At 42.0% G+C, this 24,167-nt stretch overlaps 1 protein-coding gene across 1 annotated transcript in view; it reads left to right on the forward strand.

Annotated features, from left to right (window-relative positions):
• LIN28A (lin-28 homolog A) overlaps nucleotides 1–12,460 on the forward strand; it is a 44,537-nt gene extending 32,077 nt beyond the window's left edge. The window contains exons 3-4 of the mRNA XM_042440475.1: nucleotides 9,428–9,612; nucleotides 12,244–12,460. Coding sequence (XP_042296409.1) covers nucleotides 9,428–9,612; nucleotides 12,244–12,460 — 402 coding nt within the window. The remainder of the gene's footprint in view (nucleotides 1–9,427; nucleotides 9,613–12,243) is intronic.
• Nucleotides 12,461–24,167: the final 11,707 nt, after the last annotated feature.

Raw genomic sequence — 24,167 nt, forward strand, 5'->3', positions numbered from 1 at the left:
TACAGATAAATCACTGTGCGATCCGAATTGATGGATCAATTTGACAGCGGAGCATGGTTCCCACTACATTTGCCACGATCGCATTTTCTCCCATTACATTTGCCCTGATCACATTTTCCCCTCCATAATAATCCACTTGTGGTTCCCATTCACAAATAAATCAATTCAAAATGATTTGGTTCCAGCTAGCTGAAGGGAGATTTGACTCTATTCTGATCTGCATGTGGTTCACACTTGCTTAGATTCGATTTATCGAAAAAGAAGCAGAAAAAATCAGCATCAAAAAGATGTGCGTTAAATGGGTCTAGCGCATGGCTCCCTTAGTGATTTGGATTAAGTAGGAACCCAGGGTCGTTTGAACTGGTTCAAACTGATTCACGATTTGATTTAAATGGTAGTGGGAATGAGGCCTTTGAAATCTCACATGTGGGCTCTAGGTCTTAAAAAAAAGTTTCTACATCCTCTTTGGGTCTCTAGATATCCAGTCTCCAGTTTTGGGATTTATTTTAATTTTATTGATGTGTCCCATCCCGTCCCCCTCAAATGAACAAATGTGTCCTGGGGAACCTTTGAAAGTTTACAAAATTCTTCTATTGTTCTTTTATGGAGTTTGTATAGAAGGCAGCTTAAAGAAATAATAATGGATCCATGTAAAAACATGTATTGGTCAAAACCTACAGAGAGTGATTACCTTTAAAAAATATATCCATTCAATAGACAAGAAATAAAAATAGTATCAAAGGCAAGAAAGTTTGCCCCCAGGACAAATCAGCTGGTCTAAGAGGGTTTCCCCCCCTGCATGAATCAAATTGCACTTTCATGAGTCAAAATGCTTACTAGCCAAACCAAACCAAGATAGTTTGATTTGTCAGTGAGAAAATCCTACAAGTGCCAAACAAAAACCGACAAATGAAGAATGAAAATAAAGAAAGCACAATTAGTTGTCTTTTCATGACACCCCAAATCTGCTCCTTGAGGCCGTTGCCTCATCCTGGTTGCATGTGCACTGCAGAATTAATCCAGTTTGACATCACTTTAACTGTCATGGTTCAATGTTACAGAATCCTGGGAGCTGTAGTTTGTTGAGGCACCAGAGCTCTCTGACAGAAAACGCTAAATGTCTCACAAAACTACACTTCCCAGAATTCCATAGCAAGTGGTGTCAAACTGGATTATTCCTGCAGTGCGGATGCAGTCTTTGTCTAATGATTTGGGATTTGGGGTACAGCCAGCACTGTAATGCCTTTCACTAGCAACCTTTCCATGCAAAGGTGCAGCTGCATAAGAGTGCTTGCTCAGCTCACCCTGATGTAATGGGTGAGGCCCAAAAGTGTTATACATGAGTTGAAAATGTGACCCAGAATCCTTTGCAATGTACAAGCAGATGTGGAAGGAAATCTGTAGAGATGGGAAGCTTGAAGATTGTTAGTCTAGCAACACCAAGCCACTGTTGGCTTGTATTTTTCCAGACCTTTTGTCGTCTGGTTTGGATTTGCTTTGCAGATAAATTGGAATATTTGTAACAATATTTGACATATAAATGTAATTACAACTGAGAGAGATGAGCTTCAGGATCTTGGCGGCCTCAGAAATGGTGCTGTGGACTGCTTTTTGTTTACCTCTGATCTAAAGTTGTTAGTTAGATACAGATTCTCTTTTTGTTATTCCCTCTATTTTGAATGCTTAGGAAGTGAGGGTTGTTGTTTCTGTAACTAAGATAGCATCAATACTAGCAGAAAACGACAAAGACTTGGAATAATGACCGCAGAGGATTTACATAAATTCCACCTAGATAACAGGGAGATGGAAATAGTTAAAGATTTCCCATACCTTGAATCAATCATTGATTAGAACAGAGACTGCAGTCAACAAACCAAAAGACTAGGACCGGGAAGGGCAGCTATGAGAGAACTAGACAAGATCCTAAAGTGCAAAGATATAAAGTTGAACACTAAACTAAGAATAGTCCAGTCCACTGTATTTCCCATTGCCATGTATGGATGTGAGAGATAGACAGTGAAAGAAGCAGATAGAAAGAAAATCAACTCATTTGAGATTTGTTGCTGGAGAAGTGTGCTGAGGATACTCTGGACAGGCAGAAAGTCAAACAAATCGGCCCTAGAGCAGATCAGGCCTGAAATCTCCCTAGAAGCCAAGATGATCACACTGAGGCTGTTGTACTTTGGTTGCCAAGATGCTTGGAAAGGTGGAAGGTAGCAGGAAGAGAGGAATTACACATATTAGATGAATAAATTCTATCGAGGGCTGCATCTGCACTGCAGAAATTATCTAGTTTGACACCACTTTAACTCCCATGGTTCGATATTATGAAATTTTGGGAACTGAAGTTTATTCTGCACTAGAGCTCTTGAACAGGGAAGACTAAATGTCTCACAAAACTACAATTCTCAGAATTCCATAGCACTGAGCCATGGCAGGTAAAGTATACTCATCCCTCCATATTTGCTGGGCTTAGGGGCACAGGACCCTTGTGAATGTAGAAAAACCACAAAGAACAAAAGCACTATGTTTTTACCCGAGAGAACGCCTGTTTAGGAATCTCTAGGTTCTCCAGTGCAACTCTGTGGTCAACATCCTCCAGACATTGACCATAGACTTGCCCTGCAGCAGCAAAAATGCCTAGTGGAGGGTTCTCTCTAGACCTTCAGTGCGACTTTTGGTTAACGTTGACAATAGAGTTGTGCTGGAGGACCTAGATATTCCTAGAGAGAACATATTAATAAAATCCGTGAATAATCAAACCCGCAAAATCAAAGCTGCAAATGTGGAAGGACAAGTGTAGTAAACAATAATATTTGGGTGTATGGATTGTCTGAAATCCTGGATGAAAAGAATTTCATGTGGCAACATTTTGAATACAGAGTCTCACTTCCAGTGCTTCCATGTCAGTGGCATAGCGAATCCAGTTTAAAGCTGTCCAAACTATCCAAAATACTAATTTAGGATAAGTTTAGCATGTTGGAAAGCTATTTTAAAGATGGACTAAAGCCTGGAGTCTATTCACCACCCCAATGACATGGAAGCTCCCAGGGCCCACTTCTAATATGGATCCCCAGAATAACAGATAGGGTTATCACATTTTTCAATGGCAACTTGTGTTTAATTTTAAGTTTCTGTTGGAGAGCTTAGATAAGCAGATCTGTTGGCTTAGGTAGGCATGTCTGAAGCCATCCTTAAGGATGTGGCTACTGTCTAGACTTCCAGCTTTGCTTATAGTTAGATCCCACATTGCTGCATCCTATACATGAATGACAGACGGATGTCCCGAACTGGGGGGAAGGGGTCTTTTCTCACAAAAGATCAAAATCTTCCTCCTAGCTTCACTATGGGAAAGCAGCTGTGGCCGTGGGTGAAATCTATTACGTTGGAGTTGAAAATCATTTCATTGAACGCCATGGATTGACATCAAAGGCGGGCGTGTTGAGCCCTACCAGTCTATCAATCCATGCTAAAACAATGGACAGATATGCCAATCTCCAGCAAAGATGATCCATCTCTGGCGCTGCAACGTGTTGAAGATTTACCCCACTTGTGAATAGAGCTGAACGCTCTTTCTACAAGGTGATAAGATAAAAGGTTTTGCCCTATTTTCTAAATAAGCCGGTTGCTAAGAGAACTACGAATCACCTATTTGGTGACAGACAGAGTAAAAATGTGTGACTTAATAGGGGTTGGGTGCTTGTCTTCAATGAGAAAATTATTTCAAAAGCATTGATCATGAACACAGCTGGGAAAGTTACTTTTAAGAAAGAAGCTAAAGGCCCTATTCCCACTTACACATGAATCGGTGTGTGATCCGAATTGATGGATTGATTCAACATCGGATCATGGTTTACACTACACTTGCCTCGATCTCATTTTCTGGCACCAAAATAACCCACTTGTGGTTCCCATTCACGAATTAATCGATTCAAAATGAATTGGTTCCAGCTGGCCAAAGGGGAAATTTGAATCGATTCCGGTCTGCTTGTGGTTCACACTTGTGTGGAATCGATTTATTGAAAAAGAAGTGGAAAAAACTAGTGTCAAAAAGACATGGCCCCCCTTGGAATCGCTTCAGTGATTTGGATTAAGTGGGAACCAGGGTCATTTAAACTGGTTCAAACCGATTCACGATCCGATTTAAAAGGTAGTGGGAATGAGGCCAAAGAGTGCTGGCGCAGACCTTGTTTTTAGATGGGACGATTACTTCAGGCAATAAGACTTTAGGAGTGGGGAATTGCACCCCTCCATCCCAACTATCTCACTCCTATGGTTAGCAGGACAGTGAATCCACTTCGGATTTTAGTTTGAACTTGAAAGGCAATAGCTAAGGTATTGAACCAGTTTTGGAGATCGGGTTGAGCATCTTGGATAGCTCCTTTGAAGTTTGGACTTGAACCTGGAGTGGATCCAGCACTCCGCACTGGCATGGATGCCAACATCTGACAGTACCTTATATGGTAGGCAAACTAGAACCCCTAGTCTGCAGAATCAAATAGGACTTGGGCAATAATCCTTGGTTACTTTTTGTTTTGTTTTTATTCGGCATTGCAGAATATTTTTATTCTAAGCCACTTTGAGTAATAGAAAAAACATATAAATTTAATCTGTGTACACGTGTTTCAAACATGTTCTTGTTTCCATCTGTGAAACAGTTTTGTAACTGTGAAGTTGAAGGCTTTCATGGCCGGCATGCGTAGTTTTTTTGTGGGTTTTTCAGGCTATGGTGGCCATGTTCTAGACGAGTTTATTCCTGATGTTTCGCCAGCATCTGTGGCTGGCATCTTCAGAAAGAGAGAGTTTTGTAACTATCTAAATCTAACCAAGTTAGGGAAGTTATTTTTTTTAAAGTTCATCCTCCTTCCTTGTTATGATTTAAAAAGTAATTTATTGTTGCAACTCACTGGAGGGCTTACAGATGCAAATGCATATGCTACAACTTTTTTTACAGTCTCAAAAGTGCTCAAAGAACCCTTTGCAAATGTAACCTGAGTTGTTTCCCATTACTTTTTGCTTATTTGGTGGGAGGGAACTTGGGATTGCTAAAAGACTGGCATGAAATTTGAAAAAAATCTTGTCCAGATTCCTCTAAAATGCTCTTAATACTTTTTAAAATGACCAATAACTAGAAAACCTTTCTTAATTAAATGGCATTTTTCCCATTCCTTGCATTTATTTTGAAATATAATTTCGTTCTGGTCTCCTTTCAACGACCCAACAGTTCCTATAACTTGTTACTTTTAATTTTTCAGATCCTACTTAAAGAATTTGTGCAGGAAATGAGACTTCAGTCTCCGGTTTAAGACAGCAAGGTCATACACGCATTTTGTCAAAAGCTTGCAAAATAATGTCTTATTATTTTAATGCGAGCGGGACTCTTTTCCTATAGAACGCCATCCCAAAAAGGAGCTGGGGAAGGGGGCTGTGTGTTGCCAAGTGCTCCAGGGACGACAACTAACAAGAACAACAAAAGCTCATTGATCCATTTTTATTGCTGAGAAATGGAGGGCAACGCGAAGGGGAGAAGCGTTAGGGAATAGTCCTTGGAGACTTGATCTGAGCCCTCTGCAGATGTTAAAAGTATGACAGTTCAATCGAGACTTTCAATGAAGCTGATTGAGTTTTAATTAGTTGAAGTGTGTGCATGCATGCATGCTTGTGTGTATGTGAGCGAGAGAACGCATGTGCATGGGTGCATGCTGTTTTGCAAATGCACTATAATACAGAATACTGAGTTAGTACTGTATTGATGCCAGTGGTCTAAATCCAATTGCGAGTCCCAATTAGAGCAGATGCATCGAATCAGTGGGAATTAAAGACATCAACACTTGGGCAAGTTCCATTGATTCAGTTGGGCCTACTCTGAGACTCGCTTGGATTGAACCTCTAGAGAGTAAATTGGAACGAAAGCTGACACGCAAATCCTTTAACACACACACTTGCACACATCTATTCCTGCTCAGGTTTTGGTCTAATTTAACAAGGAAGAGTGCTTGTTTATTACTTTTTAAAACAACTGGAAGTTGGAAAGGCTTGCTTCCAACCCTGCAGAGCATCTTGAGAGCAGATTGCAATCTACTTCTTGCTTGCCCTGTCTAACCCTTCATACAAACAATATGGGAGCTCACCTCTGCATGTATTACAGTGGTGTAATGGGAGGATGATGGAAATTAGTGCATTTTCTAGCATTGCAAATTTCTAGCATTGCAACAACTTAAAACTTCAGGTGAGCATTTAGAAACACAGTTTAGGCATCTAAAGAAAAGGGACAGGCAAAGCAGCCAAGGGAATGCAAGCACAGCAAATACAAGAGGTCTAGGCCTGAACAATTTTCAGTGTCACTCTATGTACAATGCTAGAAATTTGGGGACTGAGATGGAGACAATTCTTATTTGGTGGGGCAATGCCCATATTCCTCCCCCCTAGCTATACCCATGCATGTGTATCCTTTGGTTTTTCCTTGAAACATATTCTGGGGGCACTGTGTTGACCATATATCACAAAGTACAATAACATTCAAAAATCCACAAAACTGATACCTTTATGGGACCAACCAAAATGCACAAAATACACGATGCTAGCTTTCAAAGCTCCTTTGGCTTCTTCATCAGCGATGAAGCTGTCTAGTAAGCTGCCTTGAATCCTGAATTGGGGAAAAGGAGGGAGGACTATGATGAAGAATAACAACAACCACAACAAATATCACCACCATAATACGGACTGGATTTGTCTTCTGGACGACACAGATGTCCTTGCATTTGGATGTTACTGGGTAGCGATATATATCAGAGCCAGTATGCACAGGAAAAGCATATTTTGGACTACAGCTCCCAGAATCCACTGGCCATGCCATCTGGGGAATGCATAGCCCTCCCATATTGTGACCATTGTTGATTTGCAGGTTTTCCTTCTGGCAAGATTTTGTTGTGAAAGCTGTTAGAATTTATCAAGGAGCTCAGGTTTTATCCGTTCATAAGGACATAGAAAACACTCCTATACTGAATCAGATTGCTGATTTACTTGGTCCAGTGTGATTGGTTGATGACCACTCCCTAGGTTTTGGAGCAGGGTACTTTCCTACCTTTGCTTGGAGATTCAGTGGATTGAACCTGAAATATTCTGCATGCAAGTGCTCAGCAACTGAGCTGCATCCTTGGGCTACAGGCTTGTTGAGGCATGCAGACAAGGTGCTTGGTCATCTTTTACCCCTTGATTCTCTGGATTTATTACATCTAATAGGAAGGGGATATCCAGCTGGGTCCAGGAGATTGTAAATTCCCCTTTGAAAGATGGAGCAGTACCAGTCACTTTTGTTGTTTTAACTGCTATCAAGTCAACTTTGACTTATGGGGACCGTATAAATGAGAAAACTCCAGGTCACCCTATCATCAACAGTTCTGCTTAGGTCTTCCACAAAAAGTTGTGGATTCCTTGATTGTCTATCCATTGGGAATGTAGTCTTCCTCTTTTCCTACTGCCTTCTACCTTACCAAGCATTATTATATTTTCTAGTCTCAGTTTATTCAGCTTGGCAGCTAGAGAGAGTTCAGGCTTTATTAGCTCAAAAACCAATTATTTGTCATCCTAGCAGTCCACAGTAGTAATATGGTGTCATCTGCATAACTTATATTGTTGATATCCCTTCTTTCAATTTTTACACCTCCCTCTGAGTCTAATCCTTCTTTATGTATGATATATTCAATCTACATGCTAAACAAATACGTATATAAAATGCAGCCTTGCCTGACCCTCTTGCCAACTGGAAACCATTCACTTTCTCTGGATTAGGTCTTGAAAACTGGCACCATAATTCAGTGGTTCTTAGAGGCTGATTCCAGCCAGTGGTGCTGGCAGAATGTTATGTGGCATTTTAAAACTATAATTCCATTTTAATTTTAATTTTGTTACAATAGAAGTGCACAGATTTTTAATTCACATGCTTAGGGGTTTATGTCTACAGTTGGCCCTTCTTATACACTGATTTTTTATACATTGATTCAAGCATCCACAGTTTGAAAATGTTCAAAAAAAGTAAAAATTTCAAATATCAAACCTTGATTTTCCATTTTTTATAAGGGACACCATTTTGTTTTGTCATTATATTTAATGGGACTTGAGCATCCATGGATCTTGTTATACATGGGGGATCTTGGAACCAAATCCCAGAGTATAACAAGGGTCCACTGTATATGCATACCTTCTAACTGTCACGATTTGGCAGGAACAATCCCAATTAATTTTCTGACCTTTCTTACCTTGATTGGTTGCTGCAACTGGCCAAGACTTTCTAAGGGATCTATGTTACTTAGCTCTCTCATTCCTTCCCAGTCACCCCAGTGTGGTGCTAGTGCTTACCCTCCACTCTGCTTTGCATCCAGCTTCTTCCTAGAAGTATGTTGTTGTTGTTGTTGTTGTTGTTGTTGTCGTCGTCTGCCTTTATTTCAGACTCATGGCAACCCTAACACAAGCCTGTCATCCAGTTTTCTATGGCTGAGACTATATGCCTTGCCCAAGATCACCCCATGGGTTTCCATAGCCAAGCAAGGAATTGAACCATGGTTTCTAGAGTCATAGAAGATTTTCATACCAGTGCTTACTTGTGGGGTAAGCGCTGGTAAAACGCTGGTAAACATTTAGGAAGCGCATGCATCTAAAAGCCTAACACACTTCCTAACATCAGGGAATTGTCCAGTCGCCTCCAGCATCCCTGATTTGTTTGGGAAGCAGCCATTTCCTATGAACACAAAACTTCTCTTCATAGGAAATTGTTGCTCCCTGAAAGATTCAGGGCCTGTGAAGGCGAGCGGATGATTCTCTGATGTTTAGAAAGCGTGTCAGGCTTTCAGACACATGCACTTCCTAAGCGTTTTACCTGTGGTAAAGCGCTGATATGAAAATCTTCATAGTCCAGTGCTCAAACCACTACACCATGCTGGCTTCTCTAGAAGCTAGTAGCCTAGATTAAAGGTTCCTCGCCCCATCTCCGTAGGTAAGTGAGAAGGAATAATCCCCTCATTTCACCTTGATGTGGGAACAGCCCCTTAATTAAGATTTCTGTCTTTAATTTCCAAATATCCCCCTGCTTCCAATAAGCTGTGAGCAACTGCGGTTAGTGTGTAATGCATAACTCTTAATAACATCACCAAGAATGGTCCCTAGGTCTCACTCAGGTTTTGGTTTAGAAATCTCAGGTTTCTGGGATGATCCTGAGCTGGCAGCCCTACTTGTGAGGTAGATCAGGCTGAGAGAGAGTGGTCCAAATGGATCCAAAAAGGAGTGTAACCCTTAACTTGGTTCTAGCAGGGCTGGAGTGGTGTATAGCTGACTGTTGTAGCTTCCTGTGAGAGTTCTGCCTTGTTGGCATTCTTTGTAACCTTCACTGTAGCTAACTTCTTCTCTTCTCTTTTTCTTTTCTGGCCTCCAGAGCAAGCTCCACATGGAAGGCTTTCGCAGCCTGAAAGAAGGAGAAGCCGTTGAATTCACTTTCAAGAAATCCTCCAAAGGTCTAGAGTCCATCAGAGTCACTGGCCCAGGAGGAGTGTTCTGCATTGGCAGCGAGAGGAGACCGAAAGGGAAAAACCTCCAGAAACGCAGGTCAAAAGGAGATAGGTAAGGCCACGTTCATACATGTCTTCTCTGACTTGAGCAAGCCTTTTTTCACCATTGCTATAAGAGCTGGAAGTTTTGAAAGTTATAAAAATGAAGGAAGTTGGACTCTTAGGTTGCCAAGTTAGCAGCCACAGGAAAGTGGTGATGAAGAACTCGACACCTTCATGGGGTGGTATGGAAAGAGCCACCGGCTCAGACTGAACCTTGGAGAAGTTACTTTTTTGAATTCCAGCTGTCAGAATGATCCTATGCTGGTTGGGGAATGCTTAGAATGTTTCCAAGTTCTGGTCTGTCTAGCGAAGACTCTAGGCCAAGGCTAGCTGCTTTGGTTGGTAGATCTCCAGGCTCTCAGGCAAAGAAAGGTCTTTCCCATTACTACTACTCCCCTCTGAGACATTTGTGGTCCACACCCTCCTCCTGCAACCAGCTACCACCCCCATAAATGTTGTGTCCCAAATAGGCCCAAGAGGTCTTTTTTTAACAGCAGGAAGTGACCTCAATGTCCTTCCTCTTTACTTCTGTTTTTGAAAGGTTCTGCTGGGCATGAAATGCCCTCCACCAAAAATAATAACATGGTGAAAATGCTCCATAGCTCTAGAGACAATTTGAGAAAAAATATTGACTCCTGGGCTCCCCAAAAGACTCCTGCGCTCCCCCAAACCACCCTGTTCTATACACACATTGCCCACTCCTGATTTAAATAAAGAAATTTAACCTGGGATCTTTATCATGAGAAACATGCGCCTGAGATGGTGGCCTTCTCTGAAGTTCCCTTGAGCACAGTGCCAGACACCAAATGTCCTCCTTCCATGGCACAGAATGGGCATCTGGGCACCTATGCGTGAACCACTGACTGCACTGTGATTGAATATTAGCAGTCTCAAAAACTACCATCTTGCCCAGAGCTTAAAACCATGTGCTGAACAATTTGGAAGAGCATAAGCTCTTGTGTTGCATGGTGGCTCTTTGGGCCTGACTCCTCTGGATGGGGATGAGCTGGTAGTCTTTTCTTTGCCCAAGATGCTTCCTTCAACATTTTTTTTTTGAATGAACAGCAGATGCAAATTTCGAGGGAAAGGGCAAAAAACTCAAAGTGAAAGGTCAGAGGTCAGAAACACCCGGGGCTGAATAGCATGGACCGATGCCCCCATTCTGTGAACATGTGTTTGCTGGATGGCGCCATGCCGCTGATGAGTGGGTTTTTTCCATAGTAAACTCCCCCTCCCTGCTCCTTCTGTGCTACTAGGTTGAGCAGCTCAGGGAATTGGGGGAGAGAGATGGAGTGTTCCAAATTTGGGGGGGGGGGGCATAGAACAATTCACTAAGTGAAATAATTTCTCTGTTTCATTCAATACTGTCTATTCTGACTTGAAGTGGCTCTTTGGGATTTTTAAAAACCTACAGTCTTTTGTTACTATGACTCCTTGGCAAAGTTGGAAGGATGGGTGCATCCAAAGATGTGCTTTATCCCAAATTATGGAATGGCCTGCCAGAGGAGATCCGGCATATTACCAACCTTGACGGTTTTAAAAAGGCTGTCAAGATGGATCTTTTTTGACAAGCCTACCCTGAATAATTGACTTAGTTGCCCCACTGATATGGACCATCCTATTGACTACCCTGTTTCCTGTTTGTGATTGTTTTAATGGTTTTAACTATATTTATTATAGTTATTGTTATGTTGTAATTATTATGTTGATTTAGTTTAAGGAGGGAGGGGATAGTGGGGTTTATTTTATTGATTTGTATGGGTTTTTGTTGATGTAAGCCACCTTGATCTTGTTGGGGAGGCAGGGCAGAAATAAATACTATTATTATTATTACTGAGAGATATTTATGTATGGACGTTGACAAATGTCTTAAATATGCCTTCTTCATTCTGGTGCCCATGAAATACATTTAACTAGGGTTCCATCAGCATGATTGGGGATTAGAGATGTAGTCCAGCGCATCTCTTGGGCCCCAGTTGGACCCATCATAAACCCATCATCTTCAACACATCCATCCATCCCATCAACTCTGGGATCTTAACTGGTTATTAACAGTGCAATGGCAGTGCAAGCTTGCCCTCTAGTGGTATTTATATTTACTTTTAATTTATTATATGCATGCCATGTACTCTTTAATATTTCTGTTTTCCCGGTTTGGGAGAAAATCAAAGTCTTGTCCAAACACTTGATTTCTGCTTGGCACTTAAAGGATCTCATTGGGTGACCTTGGGCAAGCCTCAAGGGAAGGCAATGGCAAACCACCACTGAACAACTCTTGCCAGGAAAACCCCATGATAGGTTCATCTTAGGGTTGCCATAAGAAGGACATGACTTGAAGGCACACAACGACAACAACAACAAACTAAAGGGAGGGCTCCAAGGTCCACTCAGCTTCCTGTCCTTTTGTAAGTCAGTAAAATAATACCCAGCTTGTTGGGGGCAATTGGCTTTCACATTGTAAACTGCTTAGGGAGTGCTACTTCTCTGATAAGCGGTATAGAAATGCACTTGCTATCGCTATTGCTAACTTTCTCTTAGAGGTAAGATGGTTGGGGTGTCTGTCTCATGGCTTTTAAACAAACAGGCATAACGTCCTGCCTGTCCTCATTTTTTCTCCTTTCTCCATTTTTTTCCTTCCCAGATGCTACAACTGTGGTGGCCTGGATCATCATGCCAAAGAATGCAAGCTCCCGCCGCAACCAAAGAAATGCCACTTTTGCCAAAGCATTGCCCACATGGTGGCCAACTGCCCCATCAAAACTCAGCAGTCGCCCAGTTCTCAGGGAAAGCCCGCCGCCTACTTCCGGGAGGAGGACGAAATGCACAGCTCGCCCCTTCTTCCGGAAACTAGGGAATGATGTCAGGAAATCAATAGGGTTCAACCAGTTTTTGAACAGGCTTCAGGGCAGCAAGTCAGCAAAAAGGGGGAGCAGTGACCACCCTCTGCCTCCAGACTTAGGGAGGGCAGGCAGAGAGAAAGAGGGCAGCAGTTCTTACAGTGGGTAAAAAAGTTTAAGAGGGAGACTGAATGTTCATACAGGCATCCTCCTCCAGAGGATCCTCAAGTGGATCCTCCTCCCAAAAATGAGGGTCTAACAGCACCTTTCCTTTGTCCTCCAATCAAAAACCATTCAAAAACATCTTTAAAAAACACAAAGCAACTGCGTCTACGTGTGTGTTTTGACTTTTTAGCATAAAATAGTTAAGAGAGATAATTTCCACTGGTCTTCCAACATTTTTTAAAAATAGCAGAGTTCTTTTTAAAAAATGCAAAGAGAGCAGGCTTTGCCCCCAAAACCAATGCCCTTCATCACATGGCAACTCTCACCATCCCAGCCTGCAGGTCCCTTCTTTTGAGGATGTTGGGAGTTGTAGTCAGGCATCTGGTGAAAACTGGAGATGGCTCCTGTACCTTTAATGGTTATCTAAAAGAGGGAATTTTGGCTGGTCTTTGTTATTTTGCCAAGTGACAAGCAACACCTGCTGAAACTCCCTTTTCTCCAGGAGCTGTCTCCAGTTCCTTGTCTGGTATCCTTAAGGGTGTTCAATTGTGGGCAGGGAGCCTATATAATTGTTTTATACTTATCCTTAGTTAAAATAATTTTTGAGGTTGAGCCATTAAACCAACTGGTAGGAATGTCATCCTCCCCAAGAGATTTCAAGGAAGGCCTTAGGGAGTGATGGGTGTTTTCCGGCCTCTGCCCTTAATTTCATCTATATTTCAGGCCTTTGAGAGAGAAGGCACAGGTAAGAGATATTGTGTCTTTTTCATTTCTTCATTAAGATCGGCCTGCCGGAAAGTTCCTTTCAATCCCTTGCTGGCGATTTAGACTGGGATTTGCTATTTCTGCACAGAAGGCTTGGAGCCTCCGGCTTTTGATGAAATGTTGGCCAATTATTGGGATGTAAAAGTGGGTTTTAAAACTATACATATCCTCCCAGCCAACACTTCTGTCCACAAGCTAGAGGCCTATAGTCCTTATCATAATATGCAAAGCAATGCCTTGCTTTGGCTTTGCCATGTTGCTTTCCAGTTGTACCTCTTAATATGATTGCTCTTGAAAAACACACACACAGACGCACACAGGAATTTTGGCTTATTGTTGACTCTCCAGAAGTGTGATGGCAAATTTGGCTGATCGAGCACCGTATTCATTTTAAGCACAAGGGCGCCATAATTCAAGTCTTTCCTCTTTGAGTTTTACAAGCCCACTCATCAGGTAAAGAGCTGCTGCTCCCTTGCCCTGCCTGGCTTCTCTACCTCTGCCTTTAATTTATTTTGCTCCCGCGGACAGCTGGACTTGCCGTGCGAGATGTGCGAGTGCTCTGAAGCCACAAGGTAAAAAACCTGCACTACAACGTGCGTGTATGACGTATCTTTGGGTTCGTTTGCTTTTCTTGGTAAATGTTCATTGGTTGGTGTGTTAAATTTTTTTTAAAAGTATAAATATTCTGTTTTGTATTTTTGTATATTTTAATCTTTAAGAGAAAAAAGAAAAGAAAAAAAAGAGGAGGGCATGATAACTGCAATGTATTCTCAGGTATTCTAGCACATCTCAGGGACAGACGTTCCTCAGCAGCCTTTCTGGGGAGGAAGACATTGGAACTCTGCCACTTTCCCCCTAATGTTTCAGCATTGTTAAGTTTTAACAACACAAAGAATGAGTCTCTGTTTTAAAAGTGTCACTCGACTTTGCTGTGTCTGTGGCGAAGCGTAGTTCGGCCTTGGCTAACCTGGTGCCCTTCAGATGCTGGCTGGAGATGATGGGAGTTATAGTTTGACACTCCCAGAGGGCATTGGGTTGAAACACTCCTGTATTCTAAAGGATGTTTAGATTTTATGCTTCTTTCCCCCTTCTGTCAACATTGAGATGGAAGGATTTGGGGCCCTACCTGGAGGGAACCTGTGTGATTCAATCTTTTGCCCCAAATTCCCTTTTCCTCCCATTCCTCCTCCTTGATTTTGCTACTGCACTGGTTCATGGATAAAGATAATTTGGCCAACAAAAAGAGAGCACAGCCAGCAAACATAGAATGTAGGCAACATAATTTGCTTTACATGCATTTCAGTTTCTAGATAGAACCCTTCTCTGCTCCCAAAATATAGATCTATCTATCCTTAAAATTCTCAGCATCTCTTTACTCATCTGCAAACTGTTATCTGCATCCCTTACACGTATGATTTTTGGGCTCTACAGAGCCTCTTTACCAAGCACTACTGTGAGACAAGGCAGGGGCACATATTTGGGTTGCAATTGAGAGTGGCAGAAGGATGGCAGGTGAGCAGATCCAACTCACAACCTACTGAGAAAGTCACCCTGTGTGCGTGTGCCACCTTTGCACCCTAATCTGTGCTTTTGCAATGGACTCATTTCAGTAGCACTGGCAAGGAGTATATCCCCACAGGATTATATCCCATGTTTAATTTAGTGTAAGGCGTCTTTCCTGAACCTACTGGGGAGAAAGTGGGATCATCCATCTTTAAATGGACTGCATTGCCACAGGGTTGTTTTTTAAAAGAAGTCACAACAAAATTCAGTGGTTTCCAGATTTAGTTAGAACTGACCCACTGAACTCATTAGAATTTAGGTCAGACAGTACCAACATAATGTTTGAATTCTATGGGCTGGCCCTTTAAATATGGTTAAAAACTGAGACCAACTCAATACCTAGCTCACCTTACAGCTTTGTTTGCTTTCCCTTATTATATGGGCTGCAGCTATTTTGCTAGTGAAAGCTTTCTATTGAAAACTCATGATCAAAACTTAAAATTTGAGAGCTACAGAGCCAAGCAATAGAACTTGAGTGAACAGATACAGTTTTGATAGCAGAGAGCTTTTTTGCTTTGTTTTGTTTCCTGACTTGCAGAAATAGTGCTTGCAAGAAAGTTGGTTTTGACATTGCTGTGGGGGAATCTACCATATCTACCTCAGGATAAATTCTCTATATCAATGGGACCAAATGCAATGCAACAGAATGCAATGGGTCATGTACTTTGCTCTGGTCTGATTGCCAAATGAAACACTTCCCCAGGGAATAGCCAAAAGTTAATATGCTGCCCCTTCTAGTTTTGTATCGGTCTTTTAAAAATGAAAAATAAAAATCAAGTACCGTTGTTTCCTTCTTCCCCTTTTAGATGTTTAGAAAGTGTACCTATCTTATGTAAATCTTTCCAGTTTCCTTCTGCTTTCCTCCTTGACTGTTTACAAACTGGATTAAAATAGCCAAAGTATGTGATAGGTATTTGCACCAGAATGGAGAAAGGGGGGTTACCCTCTTTGCAGAATTTAGAAAGTTACTCTTAAGAAGACCGAGTGGAATGACCTGCTAACACCCAGAGCTTCAAAAATGTGACTTTTGGGGTCTCCCAACTCCCAGTCGACAGGGCTGTGGCTATGCCATCTGAAGGATTTTGTAAATTGTAGTTCAAAAAAGGTAACTTTTCCAAGCTCTGTTGTATCTATCCATAGCAGGGGCTAATGCTATGGGCCTCAGAGTATCTGCATTTTGCACTGCTTAGTTTCTGGGTGGCTTTGGCACGTCATCATGAATTCTTCTTGAAAAGTAACACCCCAAGTTCTATCTCTTTGTACATAACCACTTTGCAACACTGCCACAAGAGAGCTGGTTAAGGGGACCCCCTTCCCATTTCATCTTATAACCAGGATGACTGGGTTTCTCAGATGACAGAAGCCCATTATCTCAAAGAAGACTAGGAGGAATAGGAAAAATCATGTCCTTAGCTCTGTTGAAATCAAGGGGAAGTGAAGTTGCTTGCAGCTTCTCTTAACTTCTCTAGCTTGCGGAATGGTTTGGACGAGTGGTTCCCAAACTTTGGTCCTCTAGATGTTTGGGACTTCAACTTCCAGCTTGGCCAACAGTCAGGATTGTTGGGAGCTGCAGTGCAAAATATCCGGAGGACCAAAGTTTGGGAACCATTGACTTTGTGGACATTTTTTAAATCCTTACCCTGGGACCTGAGGATGGAACGGAGGGCTTTTGGGTATTGCCTTGGTCTTTACAAATGAATCGCTGCTTGGGATAGGCAATATCATTATCATTTTAGGCAGTAATGGACACTATGCATTGGGGGGGAAACAGTGTGAATCACAGGCAGGCTAGTGCCATGCTTGTACTCAGGGTCACTGTGGGTGAGGGAGCACTGTGAATGTATTTGGGGTGGGAGGGAAAGAGGGAGGGCAACAACTTCTTGCGTGGCTACATGAGTGTGTACTAGGAGACAAAACGAATGTAACTTCATGTTTACTGCTAGCAACCAAAGCTTTGTTTTGTGTCAAACTCTTGATTTTTATGAAGCAAAGGGATGGGGATGGATGGGTGGCAGGGATGAAGGTGACTGTGTTGGGATCGTTTTCTTTTTATTTGGAAAGGGTAAGGATCATGTCTGGGCTGCAGGACTCTGTCCAAAAAAGCAGCTGTCCTGCTGATTTATGTCTTGCAGTGACATCCAAAAATCCCCATCACTGCATTTTTCTTTTGTTTTTTAAAAAAGCACCCTTCCCTGTTCTCATTTTTGTACTAGTTATGGAAAATGATGGAAACAAATAAAGATTATGGATAATAGTTTGCTGTGCATCTCTTTTCTTCTCAGCCAAAAAGGTCCTCAAGGGCAAACCGAAATATGTGGTCTGGTAGATTTGAATGCTGGAATCAGGCAAGGACTGACTCCGTGTTTTCTTTCATCATGGAATTATGCAGAGCTTTGGAAAGTACAGGCTGAGTCTCCCTTTTATCCGAAATGCTTGGGACCAGAAGTGTTTTGGGTTTTGGAATTCTTCTGGATTTTGGAATATTTGCATATCCATAATGAGATATCACAGAGATGGGACCCCAAGTCTAAACATGAAATTCATTTATGTTTTGTGCACACCTTAAACACATAGCCTGAAGTTAATTTTCATACAATATTTTTACTAATTGTGTCCATGAAACGGTTTGTGTACACATAACCGTCAGAAAGCAAAGTTGTCAGAATCTCAACCGCCAATGTAGACAATTTTGGGAGTATTTCAAATTTCGGAATTCCAGATAAGGGATACTTGACCTGTAGTTATCTTTTTGGACTGGATCCCCAGAATTGCAAGGAAGAAGTTTGGCTGGAGGTTTCTGGGAGTTATAGTTCAAAAAAGTAGCTTTTCCACAGCCTGTCTTCTATAAGAGTAGTTTGCAAAAACAATAACAAAACCTGTCCTACACCAGCCTCTGACCACTTTTCTTTGGGCCCCCAAGTCCCTCAGGAATCGCCAAAAAGCATTTGAGCAAAAAACACTGGGAGTGGCATTATGCACTAAATCCAAATGCTATCCTTCCGTTGAGGTGACATGAGGTCTTAGATGGTGTGTGAACAAGTCTGGCTGGGTAGAAGATCTCCTCAAGGGCAGTCCTACCAAGCACTGGTAATGCATTATAATATTTTGATAGGAGAAAAAGAAATGCACTTACCTCCATTTGAACAGGATGATCATGTTGCAGCTCAGGTTTTTGATCTGACTGGAATAAATGGGGCATAAATGACAGCCACTGCTTTTATATATACAAGTACAGTAGTCCTTTGCTATCCGCAGGGGATCTGTTCCAGACCCCACTGCAGATAGCAAAAAACATGGGACCTTACATCCCATTTTTTCAGTGGGTGAGCATGCACACACGCATGGCTGCATGAATGCACAGCCATTTAAAAAGCTGGGACTTGCCATCCAGAGGCTCAAATCCACAGATGGCAAATGCACGGTTGGTGCGGGCACACTATTAAACAGTAACATTATAATCTTAAATGCATCAGGGTTGGGGATGAGTATTAAAATTGACTGAATATGGTGTGTGTGTGTATAGTGTTCTGAATGTTGGATTAGGACTTGGGAAAACCAGCATTGAAACCCCTGTTCAGCCATGGAAACCCACTTCAGAAGAAGGCAATGGTAAATCCCCTCTAAACAAATCTTGCCAAGAAAACCCTGTAATAGGGTTTCCATAAGTCAGCAATGACTTGAAGGCACACGACAAAGTTCATCCAGCGGTACGGCTGCTTTGAGGGTATTTGATGACGTAGAAGTTGGCAAAGGATAGCTTTAGGTCTACTGGAAAAATACTGGGTGAGGTTTCTGACTTCCAGTGAAATCACTCATCTTCTTTTACAATTACATTGTTGAAATTAGGAAAACTCAAGGTAACCAGGGATGGATTTTTGTGTAGAAAGAATGTGTGCACCATTCATTTCTTCTGGTACTAGAAACAATTATCAGAAATCTTTAAGTGCCCCAAGCTCTGGTTAGTTGATTTTAGGAGTCATGATAATCTACACTGCCTTGAACTCCTGGGAAAATAGATCTAGGTTGCAAAGTGAGATCATGCAGCCTTCCAGATGTAATTGGACTACAGAACCCAGTATTCCTTGCTTTTGTTTAATGCTGGAATTTGCAGTCTTTACAACCTCTGGAGAGGACATTATTTCCACTCCCAGATCCTCCTAAATACATTCATATATACTTACATAGCATTTATTATTATCATTATTATTATTATTATCATTATTATTATTATTATTATTATTATTATTATTATTATTATTCTGCTTTCACAAAGGAATCAAAGTGGATTCCAACAGTATAAATAAAACATCAAACAATTGAAAATTATAATTAAAAAACCCCAAACCTCTCCCCGATCATAAAAACAGTGATCAACCCATAAAAAGATATTAAACATTAAAAAAAATTAAATCTATCCAATAGGAGTACAATAAAATTTGGGGGGGGGGACATTATTTGTCCACCCAGCTCTGTTTTTTCTACTTAGACCACTACAGAGGTCTTTCTTATCCCCTGTTCCTGATCTCTTGAATGAAGATGCCAGGAGATGAACCTGCGGCTTTGTGGAAAATGTGTCCAGAGCCATGGAAATATAGGTCTTTCAGTGCAATTCTGTGGTCAACCTTTTTGCTGATGTTGACCATAGAGTTGCACTGGAGGATGCTGAGATTCCTCGCAAGATGTTCTCTCAGGTCAAAAAACAACAGTGGGTTTTTATTTATGGTTTTTCCTTTCATGGAGGTCCTGCCTCCCTAATCCCAGTCCATGTGGAGGGCCCACTGTATTTCCAAATATGCATGTATCCATCCAAATTGTAAAACTGGCCTCTGTTGTCTCATTTTTGATGACACAATCCCTGTGTTTTTCTTTCTTTTCCTTTAGTGATGCATAAGTAGTTCTTTTCAGGTTCCAGAGGCCAACTTTATTTGCTTTCAGGTGCATAACTGCTCTTGCTAAGGCCTCATTGTTCGCTAATCTTGCAATGCACCTGCTCTAATCTCACCAATCACCTTCACTTTCTAAAGTCCTTCCTCTCCTTCCCTTTGTAGCAAAGGTGCAGACCTGTCTCTAGGCTGCAACTGCACTTTGGATAAGGCGAAGGGCCCTGAATTTGCTTGGTTCAAAAGGTGCCAGCTGGGAACTAAAGTGCCCCCATCCGCAATGGGGATTAGGCCTCAAATAGGCTCCAATGTTGTTGGCCTCGCTCCCAAAGGTGGCACGCCTGGATCTGTCAGCAGGTGTCACACCTTCTGCACCCGGATCCTCCCAGGCAGGTGGGACTCCAGAGGCTGAGGAAGTGGAGGTGAAAGCAAAGTGCTTCTGGCTATAGAAAGCAAGCGGCCAAGTCTGCCTCGGCTCACAGGCAGGGCAGGTGGAGAACCACAACCCTCCACTTGTCCTCCTGTCACTGGTGGTTCCATTCTCTTCTAATGTCCCTCAGGACAGGAGGTCAGAAGCCTCCATCAATGGCCAAGAAAGATGGCCTCAGAAGGCGGCTTTCCCACCTCTTCTCAAGAAGTGAAGTAAACCTGAAGGAACTGGGGAAGCGAGAACCGGAGGAGAACTGTTCCAGTTTGGTGGGAGCAAGAAATTATCCAGCTGGATGGGACAAAGACCAAAGACGGAAAAAGCCCAGAAAACAAAGATCCACTGACAAGTAAGTACACACAGGCCCATGGATGCCATGCCAAGAGACGATCTTTGTCCAGTTGACTGTTTGCAGTGGGTGTTACTAGGGTTGCCAGAGTGCAAACTGGAGAGGGCTCCTGTACCTTTAGTAGTTGTGGTTAAGAGGGAATTTCAGCAAGTATTGTTAGTTTTTGGCTGCACAACCAGTACACCTTACTGAAATTCAGAGTACACCTGCTGAAATAGGTATTGACCACTGTGCTCAAGCTAGCGATGGAAAATAATTTACGTGGTTTTGAAAGTCAAACTGAAATGAACTCATTTTGCACTTTGTGAGGCTGGTAGCAAGAAAAAGGGTGCCCTGTTTCAGAGATTTTGCACATATTGAAAGGTTGGGAGGTCCTTTCTCTATGCACAGATCCACGCATGCATTTTAAAAATACCCACAGTTCAAAAGCATCTAATTGAAAAATATGTATAAACATGCTTTAGTCAATGGTACAAAAGTGAGTACTGTACCTTAAGAACTGGATGTAAATGCACATGATTTCCAAAAACAAAGTCTCTGAAACTGAAGGTGGGACAGAAATGGAGGTAAGAATTGGGAAAACAATGAAATGAAGGCTAAGAGTTTGTTACTTGCCTAACTCAAGGATGCTTGAAAGTGTTTGCACATTTTTGTGTGGGGTGAACATGCATGGGATTGAAACCGGGGCAGTTAACTGTAGTTAACTTCTGACAAGTTGACTTAAACACACTGCAGCCCTATGAACAAGAGACCTCCCAAGTCACTCTGTTATCAACAGGACCTACTCAGGTCTTGCAGATTCAGGGCTGCAGCTCCTGATCAAATCTATCCACCTATAAAATAGTTTTGCAAGGTGTTTAGCCTTCTCTGACAAAGAGTGCTGGTGCTTCCACAAAACTACAAATCCCTGGATTCTGCAAGATGGAGCCATGACAGTTAAAGTGGTATCAGACTATATTATTTCTACAATGTAGATGCACCTTTAGATGAAATATTTCAAAGGTAGTTTCTTTACTTCATAAAGCTTGTTTCTGCTGAACTGTTACGCTGCTTTAATAAATTGGGTATTGTGCTATGTCCTGCTACTCACTGGTGTTCTTCGGACCATAGATGCACACACACATCATTCTGCACATTCATAGGCACTTGCACAGATGTTGAGAGATACAAGTGACAGTCAGAAACTACAGTAAGAGAGACATTGCCGATTTGTTGACAAGCATTCATCTGTCTTTTCCATCCAGCTGTTCCTTTTAGAGTGCAACATGCTGCTTCAATGCTCTCTTGAAGGTATATCCGGTTTTGTTTGCATTTTACCAGGAGCTGCATGAGGAAACAACTTTAGCTGACTCACCCCAGCAAGCTCAGCAGGGATCATCTTTCAATGAACAATTAGTGTCAGATTCTATTTTTGCCCCCCCCCCCTGCATTTCTCTGTAAAAAACCCAACAACCCTGCGTTTCTTCCAGTACAGAGAAAATACTACCTGAGTCCCCATTGCTTCATGTAGCATGTAGATTCAGATCCTGGGGTGGTGGCAAGGGGAAATGTCACACTTTTTTTGGGAAAGCAATCCCCAGAGTCTCAGAGCCAGCATGGCTACTAGCCATGCACACTGGGGGATTCTGGGAGCTGCCACCCAAAAGAATAAAGCATTCCCAAGACTTGTCCCAGACACCTTGTTTTCTTCAAGAGAGCATTGAAGCAGCATGTTGCACTCTAAAAGGAACAGCTGGATGGAAAAGGCAGATGAATGCTTGTCAACAAATCAGCAATGTCTCCCCTTACTGCAGATCCTGATTGTCACATGTATCTGTCAACATCTGTGCAAGTGCCTATGAATGATATATGGACAATATACAATGGAGGGACTTCTAGATAAGAGTATGCAAAGGGCTCTTGTTGCATACTGTTGTAGCTTATGCTACAACGTCTTTTGCTCCGTTACATCTACAAGATCTCTTTCCTTACTGATATTCCAGACTAGCATGGCTATGTCTCTGATTCATATCTAAGAATTAGCAGTGAAGGAAGCTGCCTTATTCTGAAACAGAGCATTGATGCACCAAGTTCAACATGGTCTGCACTGACTGGCAGCAGCTTGGCAGGGTTTTAGACAATAGTATTTCCCAACCTTCTTGTTGAGTTACTTGCCAAACCTCAACATAGGAAGCTGATTAAAAAAAAAAGGGTGAGCATGAAATTAGTCATGAATAAATGAATAAATAAAATGAGTATACAGTTATGTATGGTGGGAAAAAGTAGATGGAGAGGAGCTTTTCTTCCTCATTCATTATACTAGAAACCCAAAGTCATCCATAGAAACTGGATATTCAGAACAGATAAAAGGAAGTATGTTTGCACATAGCATATAGTTAAACTGTGGAATTCACTGCTGTCTGAAAGAATATATAAATATGACCTTAGCTGTCAGGTTGCCATTAATGACAAGGACAGTTGTGCTGTCAGGCCAGTGCATTGTACACCTAAAATGTGCATCTTGTTTCCGCCCTTTTTTGTCTCTTAAAATAAAAGGACAGGTAGCCTGGAATGTCACCTTTTGGGACTAAAACTCCTTGAGTCTCTATCAAGGGGATTCTGGGAGTTGTAGTCCCCCAAAGTATTTCCAGGCCTTGCTGTTCCATAGGCTGTGATTAAGGACTAAAATTTGGTGGCGGTGATGGTTTAGATAGGCCCTGTGTTCAAAATGTGATTTCAAAGAAGCCAGGTTGTGGGATTTTGTGATCAAGGTTTTTCTTGGCTGAAGGTTTCTTTACTCTTGTGGGTCCAACACCTCTTTCTTAATTTCCAGGGTGAGTGAGGAGGATGTGAGCGCTATGCCTGGGAAGCCAGCCTCCGGAAAGTCCCCTACTTCCAGCAAATCCCAGCAGTCTGCATCAAAGGTAAGCTGCAAAGAAAACTCACCTTGAAAGGACACTTGTCACTTCTTGGCCGGGGGTGATGGAAGTAGTTGTCCAACACATTGGCATGGCATCACAGCTGACCTGCATCTTTGTTTAGGTTTCTGTTTATAGAAGTTGCAATCCTATATCCACTTATAGCCACACTCTCTATTTGCCTCTTGGGCTGCTATTATATAGAGCTGATTTAACTCGAGGGAACTGCCAGTTGCAAAACCTTAATGTACCTATGCAAACTAATATCTTGAGTAAATCTGCCCAATATCTCTGCATACTACAGATCTCAGGGGTGCAACAAATGGGTTATCCATAGAGGTAAATCAAAGGCCCAAATCATAGTGTTAGGTTCCACTTTATTTATTTATTTATTTATTCACAATATTTATATCCTGCCCTTAATTTGAAGATCTCAGGGCAGTGTACAATAAAATCAATGCAAGAAGTTTACCAGTTTCCCTTTCAGTGATTTAATAACTGACTGGGAAAAGGCTGAGATGTGTAGATGTGAAAGATAGTGTAGACTTCTGAAATGACAACTCTAAACCGAACCAGTGCAGTGTAGTGGTTAGAGAGAGTTTGAGATGGGGACTTGGTGTGATCCGGTGTAGGTAGGGTTGCCATAAGGCAGGACCTCCAAACTGGGACAAATGTAGGACAA

Source organism: Sceloporus undulatus, chromosome 9, assembly GCF_019175285.1.
Source record: "Sceloporus undulatus isolate JIND9_A2432 ecotype Alabama chromosome 9, SceUnd_v1.1, whole genome shotgun sequence".
Lineage (NCBI taxonomy): Eukaryota > Metazoa > Chordata > Lepidosauria > Squamata > Phrynosomatidae > Sceloporus > Sceloporus undulatus.